Here is a 14,806-nt window from a genome sequence, read left to right as displayed (position 1 = left end):
GGGAGGATGGGAGTAAGGAAGTGGTCTCACCTCTGTGGTGTTTTTGACCTTCAGGTACCAGCTTGTGAGTCCTACACATTAATTCTTGGGTCACAGAGAAAGAGAAAAACAACTAGTAGATCGGCCTTATTGAGTAACAGTTTTCCTGTATAAAACAATATCCTGTAAATGCTTACCGTGGTATCAAAATATCATAACACTACAGGTGGTGCCGGCAAGGTCACAGTCCAGATACAGTCCCCGTGTCTGGCCGAGCCAGCCAACCCGCAAGTGTAAATCGGAGGACAGAGTGGTGGCAGGGGGCAGTTCCTCCATTGTGCCACCCCACCTTAGTTTAACGGCAGCTGGGGTGCCAGGCTTTGTGGGCTTGGTGCTGAACAGTAGCGTGCAACTTGGCCTGGTTCTCCGCACCGATAGCAGTTACCCCTGGATTGGCCTCCTGCTTGTCTATTCCCTCGCCGAGATCGCCAGGGTGGTGTGTTGGTGGTTTGGCTGGCCTCCTCTTCCTGGTCGCTCCTTTCGTAGTCAGTTTGACGCACTTGGTGACTTATGCCAGGGCTGCGTGCACCTGGGCTGAGCACATGCTCCACTCTTTCGGCCTCAGTTAGAGCTGCCGCCAGGGTTTCTGGTGCATGCAGACGGATGTGTTCTTGTAGTCGTTTTGGCTGGAGACCCCGGACAAAAGCCTGGAGAGCAAGCTCTTCTTGTGCTGCAGCATCAAAAGCAGGGTACCCTCTACATGCATAAAGACGTAGGTCGGCAGCATAGGCACTCAGACTCTCCTCTTGTCTCCGTGGGCAACTAGCAAGTTTATCTCGGGCATCATCTTTATGTGTACGGAGGCCAAACCTGCTCTGCATTGCTTTGGCAACAGAAGGAATCCCACTTCTGATACTAATGTGGCATGCAGAGGAATCTTTACAAAGAAGCTCACAGAGAGAGATTGAGCTTGTTATTCAACCCCAAGCTGGTAGGGAGAAACATTAGTTTGTGCTACAATGTGCCTCAAGGTTCAACAACAGTACAACAGAAGTCACTCATGGTACAGCACTCTCTCTACAAAACAACAACTGTGACTCTGCACCACAGCGTAAACACAACATTCAAGATAACAGTTAAAAGTAACGTAACCATAAACAATAAAACAAGAACATCTAAACAGCAGCACATGTCCCAAGGCTTGATGGGAGAGAACTAGCTGTTCCCCCAACACCCCACAATATCATTAAATAACTTTAGAAAGACTTCTATTTTACTCTTTACAATTAATGTTATAAAAAGATATATTTTATGTTTTAAATCATCTTAAACTGTTAGTCTGCAAAATGTGCAGCAATTTAATTTATTTATTCTCTTTATCTGATAGTTTGTGGGGCCTGGGTAGACTGTATAACTCCATCTATACCAGTTTCTGTGCACTCCAGCCTCTTCTGTTCCATGTGAAGGGATTTCCCTTTAAGGCAGGAGAAATTATTACCACGAAAAGGAACAGGTCCGGCCATCGCACAGTGGAACAAATTTTCTTCTTAAATACAAATGGAAAAGGGTTACCTTAAATGCATCATACTTTTAATTTGCAAGTTCATAAGCATTTTCCCTTTCCAGTTCACAAGCAATTCTACCCCCAGGTCAAAAATATGTATAGGAAAATTTCCCTAATGTAATATTATTTATAAATATATCCGTCTAGCGATTAACTGCATAAGTACATGGAGGCAGGACCTCACAGCAGAAGCATACTCCATAATGTCTTGTACATTATCATATGTATATTATATGTAACGTGGTATTTTTCAATTATTGTAGTTACCAACATCAAGAAGTCACAAGCAAAGAAAGACCACACAATGGTGCATGTTCAAACAAGGAAAGTTTACTAGTCAAAATTATTTATTAAATAAATAAACAACATTTTTGTCACCCCAAAAAATACACGTTTAAAGCAACACAACGGTGGCCCAATATCAGACAGAATTCCACTCTGTAGAGTGGGCAATCATAATGAAGCAGTTGGTTTTATTTTGTGGATTCAAGCTGCTCTTCATATTTCTGGCCACCAGATGTCACCAGACTGTGTTGACAAGCTTCGAGTAATGAACCGTTTTTCAATACAAGCTTCAATGCTTCAGAAAGCTTCATTGACCATCACTACTGTCTGGTGTGTTCTTTGGACTTCATGGTGTTGTTGCTCCCAATATTCTCTTAGACAACCTCTGAGGCCGTCACAGAGCAGCTGTATTTGTACTGACATAAGATTACACACAGGTGCACTCTATTTAGCCATTAGCACTCATCAGGCAATGTCTATGGGCAACTAACTGCACTCAGACCAAAGGGGGCTGAATAATTACGCACGCCCCACTTTTCACTTATTTATTTGTAAAAAATGTTTGGAATCATGTATGATTTTCGTTCCACTTCTCACGTGTACACCACTTTGTATTGGTCTTTCACGTGGAATTCCATTAAAATTGATTCATGTTTGATTCATGTGCAAGCCACTGTATGTCCTGGAAATGAGAGCTACATTTTGAAGTTTGTCTAAGTTCCTATCTGGAAGAGAGAGGAAGCTGCACAAGGATCTATGATTAAGGATGTGTGCTTTTTAAGAGAACAAAAGGAAATGTAAAGAAAAACTGAGTCTGTACAAACTCTGAAATGACAGGAAGTATGTCTGTATGATGCACCCAAACATTTCATGTGCAGCTTGCTAGCAAAGCTGGCGCTGAACATGTTGTGTCAAAACAACATAAAATTCAGAAATTTAGCGATTCAAACTTGATGTGTAACTAACATATAAACCGAAGATCTTGCATTTTTTAAGAGGACTGAGGACTGAGGATTTTAATAATTTCAGAGAGATGAATAGAGCTAGCAATACTAGCGGATGAATGAGCACTTAACCCACACTTCAAAATTTAGCCACTTCTGGCTCTAAAAAAAACAAACTTACAGGTTGTGGGATTATAATATTATTTTATGCCATGTTATACCCCTAATTAAAGATTGTGAATTATGTAGTTTTAGTTTACATTATTCTCCTGAATTAGAAGGTGATAACTATTCCATTTGTTAAACTGATTTACATTACATTAGACTGCTGATTTATTGTGAATGAATGATATTGTTTTATGATGCATTATACTGCTGAGTTATAAGAAATGCTGTTCGCAGAAAGTCATCGCCTTATTTGTCTGATTGGAAGAGAACGGAACATGCTGGAGTTTTCTGCCCCATCTCAGCAGGAGCAGATAAACGGGGAGCCAAGGTCGTGGCTTAGGCGCCGTGTGAGAGAAAGCATGTGAATGTTTAGGCTTTTATGATAAGAGGGGGGCACCAGAGGCTATAAGAGTTTGATCAATGCTCCACCATTTTGAGATCTGATGCTGTCTGCGTACGGTGTCCATCTCCCACGCGTGTGATCATTAAAAAAATCGTTTGACTCAACCCGGCCGGACCAGTGTTGTTATTTTGGTTTTTCCTCTTGTCTCCATCCCCAATATTTGAATCCGTAACAAGGTACAAACTGTTCTATCATTGAGTTTTGGAGGCTACTCACACCTCCTCCATCACATCATCAGCGACAATCAGTGATTTGATTATGAGGTCACAGAGACTGACAAATCCACTCTTTGGTTAACAGGAACTACTGAATATGTACAACAAATATAAACGTGAAAGCCGTTGTGTGTAGTTGGAGTGCTTTCTTTAGTCCCACCTATGAGAGAGTATTAGGGCCACATTAAGCAAATATTGATTATTTTAATATTAAAGTCAAAATGTGAATTTTACAGTTGTTGTTTCAAGACAAACTGCTATTATTGATAGTGAAATCATATTTCAGAATCAGTTTTACTCAAAATAAAGGAAATGGTCTTTTTTAGACACAGTGTCGTGATCAGTGTAGAGACTTTGAAAGGATGGTGTTGAAAGATATATGTGGCCAGATGGCCATTTGTACAAACTGAAATGACTGGCAGTGGACAGATAAAAGTGTGGGTTACACCCCCATGCGATTAAGAGGATGTATGTATCACAAGATGACTGATTCATTTGTTTCACTAAGTCATCGGAACAGGTCATTTTGAAGAGAGTGTAGCCTCTGTGGAAGTTTGAATTTTAACTTTTTTCTTGAAATGTACAGAGTCTTTTATTGTTTCTTAATGTGGCTCTAAAACACCTTCATACCTTTTCCTCTGTTCTCCATTGAAATCACATTCTAGTTCAGGAGTAACATCATTTAATTTTATTCAGAGCACATCAATACAGCTTTCCACTCAATGTTTTATTTTGTGCTAAGAAGAAAAAACGAAATGATTTTATTTGTCTATCTGCTGCAGGTGCATGAGTAATGAACTCACATTAAGAATAAACAAATACATAAAAGAAAATATGTAACCAGCCCCATCAGAAAGTAAGTATAAGAATACTGTAACAGTGATCAATACATGAGGATCGGTTTGAGCTTACAAACAGCTGAACCTGAAGATGAAACACCATGATTCAATGATTCTGATTCTGTAACATATGAGACACTGAATAAATGAATACTGGGGGAAACAAACTGTTATTTTTATATCAGTGGAAGTTGAGTCAAACTGAACACCTGTGGAGAAAAATACATATATATTTTACTTATTTTAAGATTTTCTACCTTGTCTTTTCTTGAAAACATGAACAAACTGTGCCACATACAAACAGGATGTAAATAAAACAATGTTACGTGTTACACTGACATGATCAGCTAACTTGGACAGATTTGGTGCTCCTTGACTTCTGTTCTTTTTGGTTTTATAATCACTTTTTTCAGTCTTACTTGAGGCAAAGTGAAAATATTGAACGAACTCATGTTCACCCCTCTGTTATTTAAGCCCAAGCACAGCTTATTTATCAAACCATCTTCCATCCTAGGAAATCTCTTCGGAAACGTGTGACTCTTCTGGTTTTCTACTTGGATGTTATCTTTTTAGTTTCTTCAGTCACACATTATCCTTCTGTTTGTTTTAGGAATGCAGCCTTATCTGACTGTGTGAATCGCTGAGCCATTTCCATCATGCTGCAGTTCTTCTGTAGGCTGGTATGAATGCTGACTCAGTTTCGGTTACTTATATTTTCTGTATATCAAAAAACCAACAGCAGCAAGAAGCACATCAGGAACTACCAGACCAGCGATCAGTCCAACAGGTCTATCCTTTTTTCCTCCATCCTCTGTGTCTTACTTATCAAACCATCATCCATTCTGTGAAAATATGAAAATATGCAGCTCTTCTTGTTTCATACTTGAACGCTATTGTTTTAGTTTCTTCAGTCAGATCGTCTCCTGTTTTTTTGGGTTCCTTTTCCCAGTGTCACCATGCAAGAATCTTTCAAAGAGGTTTCTGTTCAGCTGGAGGCTGGTAGGAATCCTGATTCTGTTGATGTTTGTATTTTCTGTAGATCACAAAAACAACACCAGCAACAATAAGAAGCACAGCAGAAAGAATCAGACCAACAATCAGTCCAACAGATCCACCCTCCTTCCCTCCTGCCTCCTTCCCTCCATCCTCCTTCCCTCCATCCTCTGTGTGTCCTCCTGTCTGACCTGTAGGTGAGAAACAGGTGTGAGGTGTCAGCTGTCAGGTAGGTGATGAGTGAAGAACAGAACAGAATCCATTTCCTCTTCAAACTGCTGTCAGACATTATCTACTGCACTCTGATCACATCACTCAGACCAGCTGCTTTCTACAAAGTCTCATCAACAACATCTTTAGAAACAAACATCAACAACCAGGAAGCAGCTTCACCTCTGATCACACACACACTCAACCCTACTCACTCACCTGGAGGACTGACAACAGTCAGTGTGACGATGCTGATGGGGTTATCATTTAAAATAGCTCTCTTTCTACGGTTTGTTCCTGTCTTGACACGACACTCGTATGTTCCATTGTCATTAGTCGTCACATTGTTCATAATCAAAGACACGTCTCCATCCTTCATCTGTCTGTCCTGCAGATCCACCCGGTTCTTAAAAGATGGATGCTGACCATCAGGGTCAAACTGCTTATTTCTGTAAAATAGCACATATTCATCTCTCAGGTCAGCTCTGCTCCACTCTACACCTATGATGTTGTTGTTTGGAGCTCGACATGTCAGACTGACGTTCTGTCCAGACTTAGCTGTGATGATTTTTTGGTCTGAAAGAGGAAACGACACAGAGCAGAGAGGTTAAAGGTCAAAGTAATTAACCAAACAGCCAATCACAGTGAAGACTTACAGAAAGAAAAGAGAAACCAGCAAAGAGAAATGTATTTATTTATTTTTTAACTTGTTTCTTTGCTTAGTGGCAGCCTGTTGCAGGAGCTCTTTTTGTTTCTATGTTTAGATTTTACTTAATCACTTGCTCATTCTTAATTACTAATGACTTTATTATTACTTTAAAGATTTTGTTTTTTATGTTTTTCTTTTAGAGTTTTTGGCTAATGAATAGTTTAAATATTACACATTTTTTAGACTGAGAACGCTGTGTGCGCCAGTGATGCTGAACACAAAAAAAAAGCTGTTATCATTGACAGGATGAGGAGAAGATGCAGAGCTACAGAAAGTGAAATCTAAGAGGAGGAAAAAAACATTTGTTCCAGCTATCATTAAAGTGAAAAATGCTTACAGGGGGCTGAAGTTAAAAAAAGACCCCCAAAATTAATTGTATGAACTCAAAATGGTTCTCAGTAGTTTGTATGACCTCCACATGTTTGTATCGATCTCTGACAACATCGGGGGATGCTTCTAATGATTGTGTCCTGGTGAAATCCTTTCTTTGTTATAGGTCAGGGGATGAAGCTTGTCATCTAATTAGAAGGTTGTTGGTTCGATCCCTGGCTGCTCTAGTGTGCATGCAAATGTGAATGGGTGAATGAGGCATGTTGTATAAATACTCCTCAGAGTAGAAAGGCACTAAACAAAAAACACTCGATTTACCATATCCAACACTGAGCTCCTGCAAAGTCAGAGAGTGAAACATAATGTCTCAGAGCTGTTCTGCTGGATTAAGCAGGAAGGGGTGGGGCCAGTATACATTCTTTCTTCCTCCTCCAGCAGCTGCCTGCATACTCTCACCACCGCATTGTTGTGCACCAGGACAAACCAAGGACCCACTGCACCAGTGTAGGGTCTGACAGTGAGTCCAATAATTCCTCTTGATACCTAACGACAGTCAGGGTGCTGCTGACTAACCTGCAGAGGTCTGTGCATCTGTCAGTGGATATGATCTCCATGACCATCACTCACTCACCACCAAACCAGCCATGCTGAACAATAAATAACATTCTCTACAGATTCTGCAGACCTTTTTACATCCGTCTCATGTGCACTGACAGAAGCCCAGTGTCAGAGCTGCAAATTAACACAATGCAGCTGATTGACAAACCCAGTTACCTAACTAACCAGATCAAAATCACAGATGTTTCACTGACCACAGATCGATAGAAACACATGTGCTGATAATAAGTGACCATAATGTGTGAGAGAAAGCAGCCTCTCATTATAAGACACTGAGTCTCTGCATGCTGCCTTTATGGAGCTACAGCTGTTTGTATACACTGAACAAAAAGCTTTGTAGCTGCATACTGACTCCTGAAACTACAACACATCACACTGACACACACTGTGTAAATCTCCCTGCTCTGACTTAGCCTTGTGACGTCTAAACACAATAGCCAAGCACGCCCAAAGCAACTTTATGCCGGTGGTCAGCAGCACTCTGCATCTGGTATCTTAATGGAGCGGTCACAGTGTCACAGTTGTAATAAAGGTTTTTGTGATTGAGTTGCATGTTAATAAATCTGTAAATGTTATATGTTTGCCAGTTTAAGTATCATGATGCTGGTTATAACTGGTTGCAAATGTTAAGATTAAATATCTCTTTAATTGATTATTTATAGAACTCCTGATATTACATCACTAAGATTGCTTTTGTGGTTTATTTTAATAGCATCAAGCTGTAAAAACAATCAGTTAAATGGCTGTTCTACTCTATAGCTGTTGGAAGTTTTGCCATAGTTGTGCGCTACTATTGGAAAACTTGCAAACCTCACAAAATGGAGGCAAATTTATGGTCTACAGCGCCCTCTTGTGGACAGATTGTGAAATATTGCTTGTGCAGCAGAAGGTCATATTATTGTCCATCCAATAATATTTCATTCAATATTCAATATTTATTTTTTCCAGGAGCCCACACTCACACGCTATAACATAATGTTTTCAGTCTTGGGTGGATTAAGACTGGATTAAAACAGTGTTTAACGTGTCTCTGGGACTTTTTGAAGACAATTACCCAAATTCTTAGGTAGCTGCAGTCTGTCTTACAGAAGTCTTGTAAACACCAGCGTTTCAATGCAGTTTTCAGAAATGGTCCTTAAAGCATCGTAAAAACGCATTGTTTACTTTCTGTTTTGGCCTCCTGTCCACACTGAGACGGCGTTTTTGCTGATGTAAAACACAGCATTTTCAAAACTCTCTCGAAAACGCATACATTTGAAAGCTGTGCTTTCACTTCACAGTGTGGACAGTAAAAACTGAGACTTTCTAAAACGATGACGCATTTTAGTCATATGATGCAGTCATGTGACCGATTCAACCAAGATGGCGGAGGTTATCGTCCCTTGCTTGCTCTCAATTTTGACAGCCCTATTAAAGATTAATATCAGTTTGTAAATGCTCCAGATAGCTTTTCTTCAAATTCTTTAATTCTCACTCGCTTTTGCAATTTTGCAATTTTGCGTTACTCTCAGCAACAACTCCACCTCATTGTTAGTCCATTTAAAAAAACTCTGTACTTTTCTTCAACATCCTACCGCGACGTTTCAAAGAGCCGGAAAGTAAATAAACGGCACGCATGTGCAGTACTGGAACGTAAGCATTTTTGGCCATTTCAATATGGACGCACACTCTGTGAAAATGACTGAAAACTACTGTGGACGCGGACGCCTTTTTCAAATCTATCCAGGCTAGTGTGGCACAGGCATTTTTGAAAACGGAGATTTTCCGGGTTTTTTTGTTTTTTTTTAAGATCCCGCACCAAAAATGAAGGAAAACGCTGCCAGGAACGTGCCAAAGCAACAGTTGGCGATATATTCCTAACCGTGTCGTAATGTTGGCCAATCAGAAGTCTAGAAGCCTGGGTGGGAAAGAGTAAACAAAGATGGTGCATAGAAGCAGAACTGAGTCCTATGTGTGGAGGGACAGTAACTTCATGTGTATATGTAAACATTTAAACACTGCAGAGAGTAAAATTAACACTAACAGTATTTTCTGTAAGTCCGCCCTTGTAACATCAAAAAAGCCGCACACCTTTGATGCTGCGCTTTCTCCGTTTTCTTCGTCCACACATAAACGCAAAAACTGAGTTTTTGAAAATCTCCGTGTACGTGTGGACGTAGCCTTAAACTCACCTAACCTCCCTCGTCATTGTCCTGTAATCAGCACAATAAGGCAAACATCTCCACTGAGACCAATTAATGCAGTGACACCTATAGCCTGGGGAAAACTGCTAGATATCCTGTAGTCCAGATGATAGATGGCAGTGGCTGGATGCATGTTGGTAGACAAGAAACCAGAAGATGAAAGAGCTTGAAGGCTGATCTAATTTAAGTGGAAATGGACTAAATGGTCAAATTGATTTCATATCCACAGAGTGCTCACCTGTCCTACCCTTCATGCCACAAAGCTGCATTTTAGCCACATTACAGTTGTCTCTCTCAACTAGCGTGCAGTTACCTTGTTGTGGTTCACAGTCCAACAACAGCTACAAGGGATTCACCTACACATATATCAGGCTTAGCATGCAGCACAACAAGAACAGGCGGACTCTTCTGTATCAATTATATTAACATCTGAAGCTGTGCCTTTACAGCCCTCTGCATCTACAATTCCTGTGGTCTTTACTCATCTTTTACTAGTGCAGCCTCTTCCTCCTGCTTCACCGCAGCCTCCAGCTACTGTTATGATGCCGCAAGATGCCAATCTATAGAACGTATGTGGATAAGTGTCGCCACTCAAACAATATCGCTTCATAATCGCTGATAAGGAGACGAAGTCAAAAGCCAAGAAGCCAAGACTTATAGTCAACTCTTCAGATGTTGACAGTCTACTCCACTGTCACATCCACCTGTTCATTATCCTGCACCATCATATGTACAGCACTCCTACCCAGCACCCTTTTCTGCAACTCCTTGCCTTCTCTCATCTAACAAGTATGATGGAGATGATAATTGCTTCCTGCGGTCAGAGGATTTAGGTCGGTTCTATCCTGCAGTGTTCCAACAAGTCTTCACACACTTTTATTGTCCCACAAACCTGTCCATCCACTTTTTGGTTGAGGAGGGTAACCCACCTGACTGTACGTCATTGGAAGCCAGATGACGTAGGCCATTTCTGAATGTTCATTGGTTGGCAGGTGAAAAAAGAGCAGGAAGTGATAGCAGAGTTTACAAAGAACAAGAGAACCTAAAAAACTTCAAAGATCAAAAACTAAAGCACGAAAAGCAAAGACAGTGACTGTAGCGATACTTGTCTTTGTTTTTAACACTCGGGAGCTTTTGGTATGTTAGCCTTCGCTCTGCTCCCCGGCTGGCTGACAGACCACAAACAACACGAGCAACAGACGCCACAGACCGAATAAAGCACAGAATCTGTGCACTGCCATCATTTCAACCACAGATCTCACTTTAGTCAGAAGGACAGTCCCCACAGTGGTACAGATAGCAAACATGCTAACTCTACGATAAAACAAGTGGACCCCACCCAGCCTCGTGATGCATTCACGGACACAAACAAATGGAATCGACATGAAACTAATTATTTGTGAAGTATTGGCACCACGTAAACGACAAAGATGCCATTTTTTCCTTTTTTATCTCAGAGGGGAAAATTTTGGTTTATTAACCTCACCTGCCGAGACAAACACGAAGATGCCAAAAAACAGCAAAGTGGAGCAGAGTGACGCAGTTACAAACATTTCCGTGTTCTTCTTTCTGATGATCGGACAAGTTTGTTCTAAATATGCTAATCTGATGATATTTTCTGCGAATAACAGACTATGACTTTAAAAAGTAACTACGGTAGATTCAATTTAAAGTTTAAGCACGACAAAGATTATTTGAGCTTCAGCCGATCGTTTCAGCTTCAAACTTGCGTTCAGTTCTCTTAAGGTAGTCGCATTTAAGTGACGTCAGGTTCGCTGAGCTATACGAACAATAAGTGAGTCATAAGAAAAGAGGTGAAAACTAAAACAGCTCTGAGTGTTTCTTGAATGATCTCCGTAACCACTCTCATCCATAAACAATCAGCTCCATGCGACCAAAGGACTAAAACTGTTCCACTGTACAACAATGTAAATATATAAAAATGAAGCCCTCAAACACTTTCCTGATTGGCATCCTGTCTAACTTCTTAATAAGGACTAGAAAGTTTATACCCAAATATTTGCTCATACAATTAAGGTAGCTTTAGCTTTCGTAACTGATGAGACACAAACAGAGGAATTGGTATATCTCTGATCATATAAGAATAGTATTAGACCTTATTGATTATTTACTTCTCATTTGATTTCTACAAAACTTTTGATTCCATCCAAAAAAACCAAAAACATTCTGCACTTGATAGGTTTAGCTTTGGGGCGTTTCTTCTATAACACTATCAAGAAATGTACACAAATGTGAATTGCTTTACAAAACTGAAGTCTATATTTTCTAAAGCATTAGATTCCACTAAATGTGAACAAAACTTTTAAAGACTCCATCAACCATGAAACTGTGAAAATAACTCAGTTTCTTAAATAAAATCTGCACTGTTTATTTACGATGCAATTAGTTCTTTGTAAAATGTCAAAATGTTAGTAATTATTTTTATTTTTATCTTAACCTTGTTTCTATCTTACTTCACTATATTGTGAAATTATAAAGAACACCATTATGAATACCTTCCCAATATTCTAAATGTTATTTATAATGTCCATCCATTCATCCATCCATCCATCCATCCATCCATCCATCCATCCATCCATTTTCTTCCGCTTATCCGGGGCCGGGTCGTGGGGGCAGCAGCCCAAGCAGAGAAGCCCAGACCTCCCTCTCCCCAGCCACTCTACTCTGAGTCCCTTGTGAATGGCCGAATTTCTCAACCTATCTCTAAGGGAGAGGTCAGCCACCCTTTGGAGGAAGCTAATTTCCGCGATCTCGTTCTTTCGGTCACTACCCACAGTGCTGGACCATGGCCTCAGATTTGGAGGTGCTGATTCTCATTCCCACCGCTCTTACATTCATATCAAAGTTTGTGTTTTGGGTTGTTTTTATGTTGTTGTTTTAAAATGTGCGCGTTCGCTTGAGTTCAATACGGTATTTTCGTCAAATGCGCATGTGTGTGAGATGAAAATACTGCAAAGTTTCCCAGTAGGAGCAAGTTCGCCCTTAAAATGGCAGGAAAAAAATGCACAGCAAAAAGAAAATATGAAGATGAACACAGGACGTTTTTAACAGAGTGGGAGAGTTTATATTTTTTTGTTGAACGCAATGGCAAGCCATTCTGCCTAATATGTCAGACATCATTAGTGCATTTCAAAGCTTCAAATCTTCAGTGCCACTTCAGCTCACTCCATGCTAACATCGACCAGGAATTTCCAAAAGGGACTGAACTTCGCAAACACGAGTTGGCCACTTTGAAAAGTCAGGCAGAAAAGCAGATACAGTTTTTCCAAAAATTAAAGAAGCAGTCAGAGACCATAACGCTCGCATCCTATCAGCTGGCTTGGAACATTGCACGGGCTAAAAAGCCATACAATGAAGGGTAGGTCGTTAAAAAATGCCTCAGTGACGTTGTTAAAATTTTGTCTCCTGAAAACGACAAATTAAAACGCATGGTATCAGACGTCCAACTGTGCCGCCACACTGTTGAACACAGAATATTGGACATTAACACGACTATGGAATCACAGTTGCACTCTGACCTTCAAGCATGTGAGTATTTTAGTGTTGCATTGGATGAGAGTTGTGATATAAAAGACAAGCCTCAGTTGGCAATATCTGCACGGTCTGTGTCAAACGATTGTGTGATCAAAGAAGAACTCCTGGATATTGTGCCATAAAAGACAGAACCCGTGGCATAGATGTGAAAGAAACCATGATGGCTGCATTTGGAAAAGCAAATCTACCCATAACGAAATTAACTGCAATAGCCACGGATGGAGCACCAGCCATGATGGGATCTGTGAACGGGCTTGTGGGGCTGTGCAAAGCTGACCAAACTATTCCTGACTTTTGGAATTTCCACTGCATCATCCACATGGAGCAACTCGTGTCTAAATCATTGAATTTAGATAACGTCATGAAGCCTGTGATGGAAATTGTCAACTATATCCGCACACATGCGCTTAACCACAGGCAATTCAAGAATCTCATCGCTGAGCTGGACCAAGGGCTTCCAGGTGACCTGCCGCTGCACTGCACTGTGAGGTGGCTGTCAAAAGGCCCGGTACTCTCTCGCTTCTTTGAGCTTTTGGATGCCGTGAAACTGTTTATGGAAAAGAAGGACAAGGACTATCCCGAGCTCTCGGACCTCAAGTGGATTATGGATCTGGCCTTTTTGGTTGACATGCTGTGTCACTTGGACAGACTGAACCTGACCCTGCAGGGTAAGTTAAAAATGCTGCCTGACCTAGTGCAAAGTGTGTTTGCGTTTGTCAACAAACTGAAGCTGTTCAAGACACATATTCAAAAGGGAGATTTAATGCATTTTCCCACTCTGCTAAAAGCCAGCGGGCAAGTCGCCAGCGCTGCCCTGAGTAAGCAAAGAGCCAGATATGCAACGCTGATTGAAAACTTGCACGAAAGCTTCGTGACCCGATTCCATGATCTACAATTGAAAAGGCCACAGATTACGTTCCTCGTCGACCCATTTAATGCAGAGACCGGTTGTTTGAAAGTCCCGCTAGTCACAGATGAAGCTGCGGCTGAGTTGGAGATGATAGATCTTTGTGAAGAGGACCAATTGAAACCTGCTTTAAGGGAAGGGACCATTGAGTTCTGGAAAAGTGTGCCAATGGAAAAACGGGCTGCGCTCAAGATACTGTCAGTGTTTGGGTCAACATACGTCTGCGAGTCATTGTTTTCTACCCTATAAAACGTGAAATCAAAGCATCGATCTGTTCTGACTGACACTCATGTGAAAGAATTGCATATATTTTCTTGACAGCTGTTTTACACAGAAATGATCTGTGACATCATTGTCCACAGCTACATCTTAGTGACCATATTTCCATGCCGCCTGTGTCCATGGCTCTCTGCCTTCACTGGTGGTCACCTGTTGAGTCTCTGGAGGGGTCTGCCTCCTTCATCAATATAAGTCACTGAAGGGTTGTAAGGACCACTTTGGTCCCGCAGCCAGGCCAACAAAAGCATTCTGTCAGAGTTCTTATTGTATTGGCCTCCTTGCTGGCGTCTGACTAAGCCTCCTGAACTACCCTATCATCACCATCAATGCCGGTCTGTTGACAAGCTGTTTCTGCTGCTAATCAGATGGTCAGCACTCATAGTTTCTCAATCTATACTGTTGGCCTCCTGGCTATCCACCTCAGTAGCTTAATCTCCATCACTGGCCTCCTGGATGCCCCCCCTGAGATACTCAGGCTCGCAGGGTTTTTAGTATTTTGGATTCTGTTCACCCTTCCTCAGTTCAGAGTTTTCTGGACTTCTTGATTTTGTTTTTGGATTATTCTGGATTATTCACATTTCAATTTAATTTTCAGTTTAATTTAAAATTTAAATTCTGTTTATCT

At 40.9% G+C, this 14,806-nt stretch overlaps 1 protein-coding gene across 1 annotated transcript; it reads right to left on the bottom strand.

Annotated features, from left to right (window-relative positions):
• Positions 1-4,231: 4,231 nt before the first annotated feature.
• Positions 4,232-11,235, bottom strand: LOC113018290 (coxsackievirus and adenovirus receptor homolog). Its single transcript, XM_026161344.2, has 3 exons — positions 10,927-11,235; positions 5,820-6,176; positions 4,232-5,581 (listed from the first exon to the last, which is right to left on the bottom strand). Exons 1-3 carry the CDS (start codon positions 10,991-10,993, stop codon positions 5,367-5,369), a joined length of 639 nt encoding a protein of 212 aa, XP_026017129.2. The 5' UTR covers positions 10,994-11,235; the 3' UTR covers positions 4,232-5,366.
• Positions 11,236-14,806: the final 3,571 nt, after the last annotated feature.

Source organism: Astatotilapia calliptera, chromosome 3, assembly GCF_964374335.1.
Source record: "Astatotilapia calliptera chromosome 3, fAstCal68.1, whole genome shotgun sequence".
Taxonomy (NCBI): domain Eukaryota; kingdom Metazoa; phylum Chordata; class Actinopteri; order Cichliformes; family Cichlidae; genus Astatotilapia; species Astatotilapia calliptera.
This window is presented reverse-complemented; position numbering and strand designations above follow the sequence as displayed.

Excerpts from the sequence above, each read along its gene's own strand:
- LOC113018290 (XM_026161344.2), bottom strand. The coding sequence starts at position 10,993 with ATGTTTGTAACTGCGTCACTCTGCTCCACTTTGCTGTTTTTTGGCATC. Across the intron at positions 6,177-10,926 it reads CTTCGTGTTTGTCTCGGCAG|ACCAAAAAATCATCACAGCT; the intron begins GTGAGGTTAATA and ends TTCCTCTTTCAG. Across the intron at positions 5,582-5,819 it reads GACTGTTGTCAGTCCTCCAG|GTCAGACAGGAGGACACACA; the intron begins GTGAGTGAGTAG and ends TCTCACCTACAG.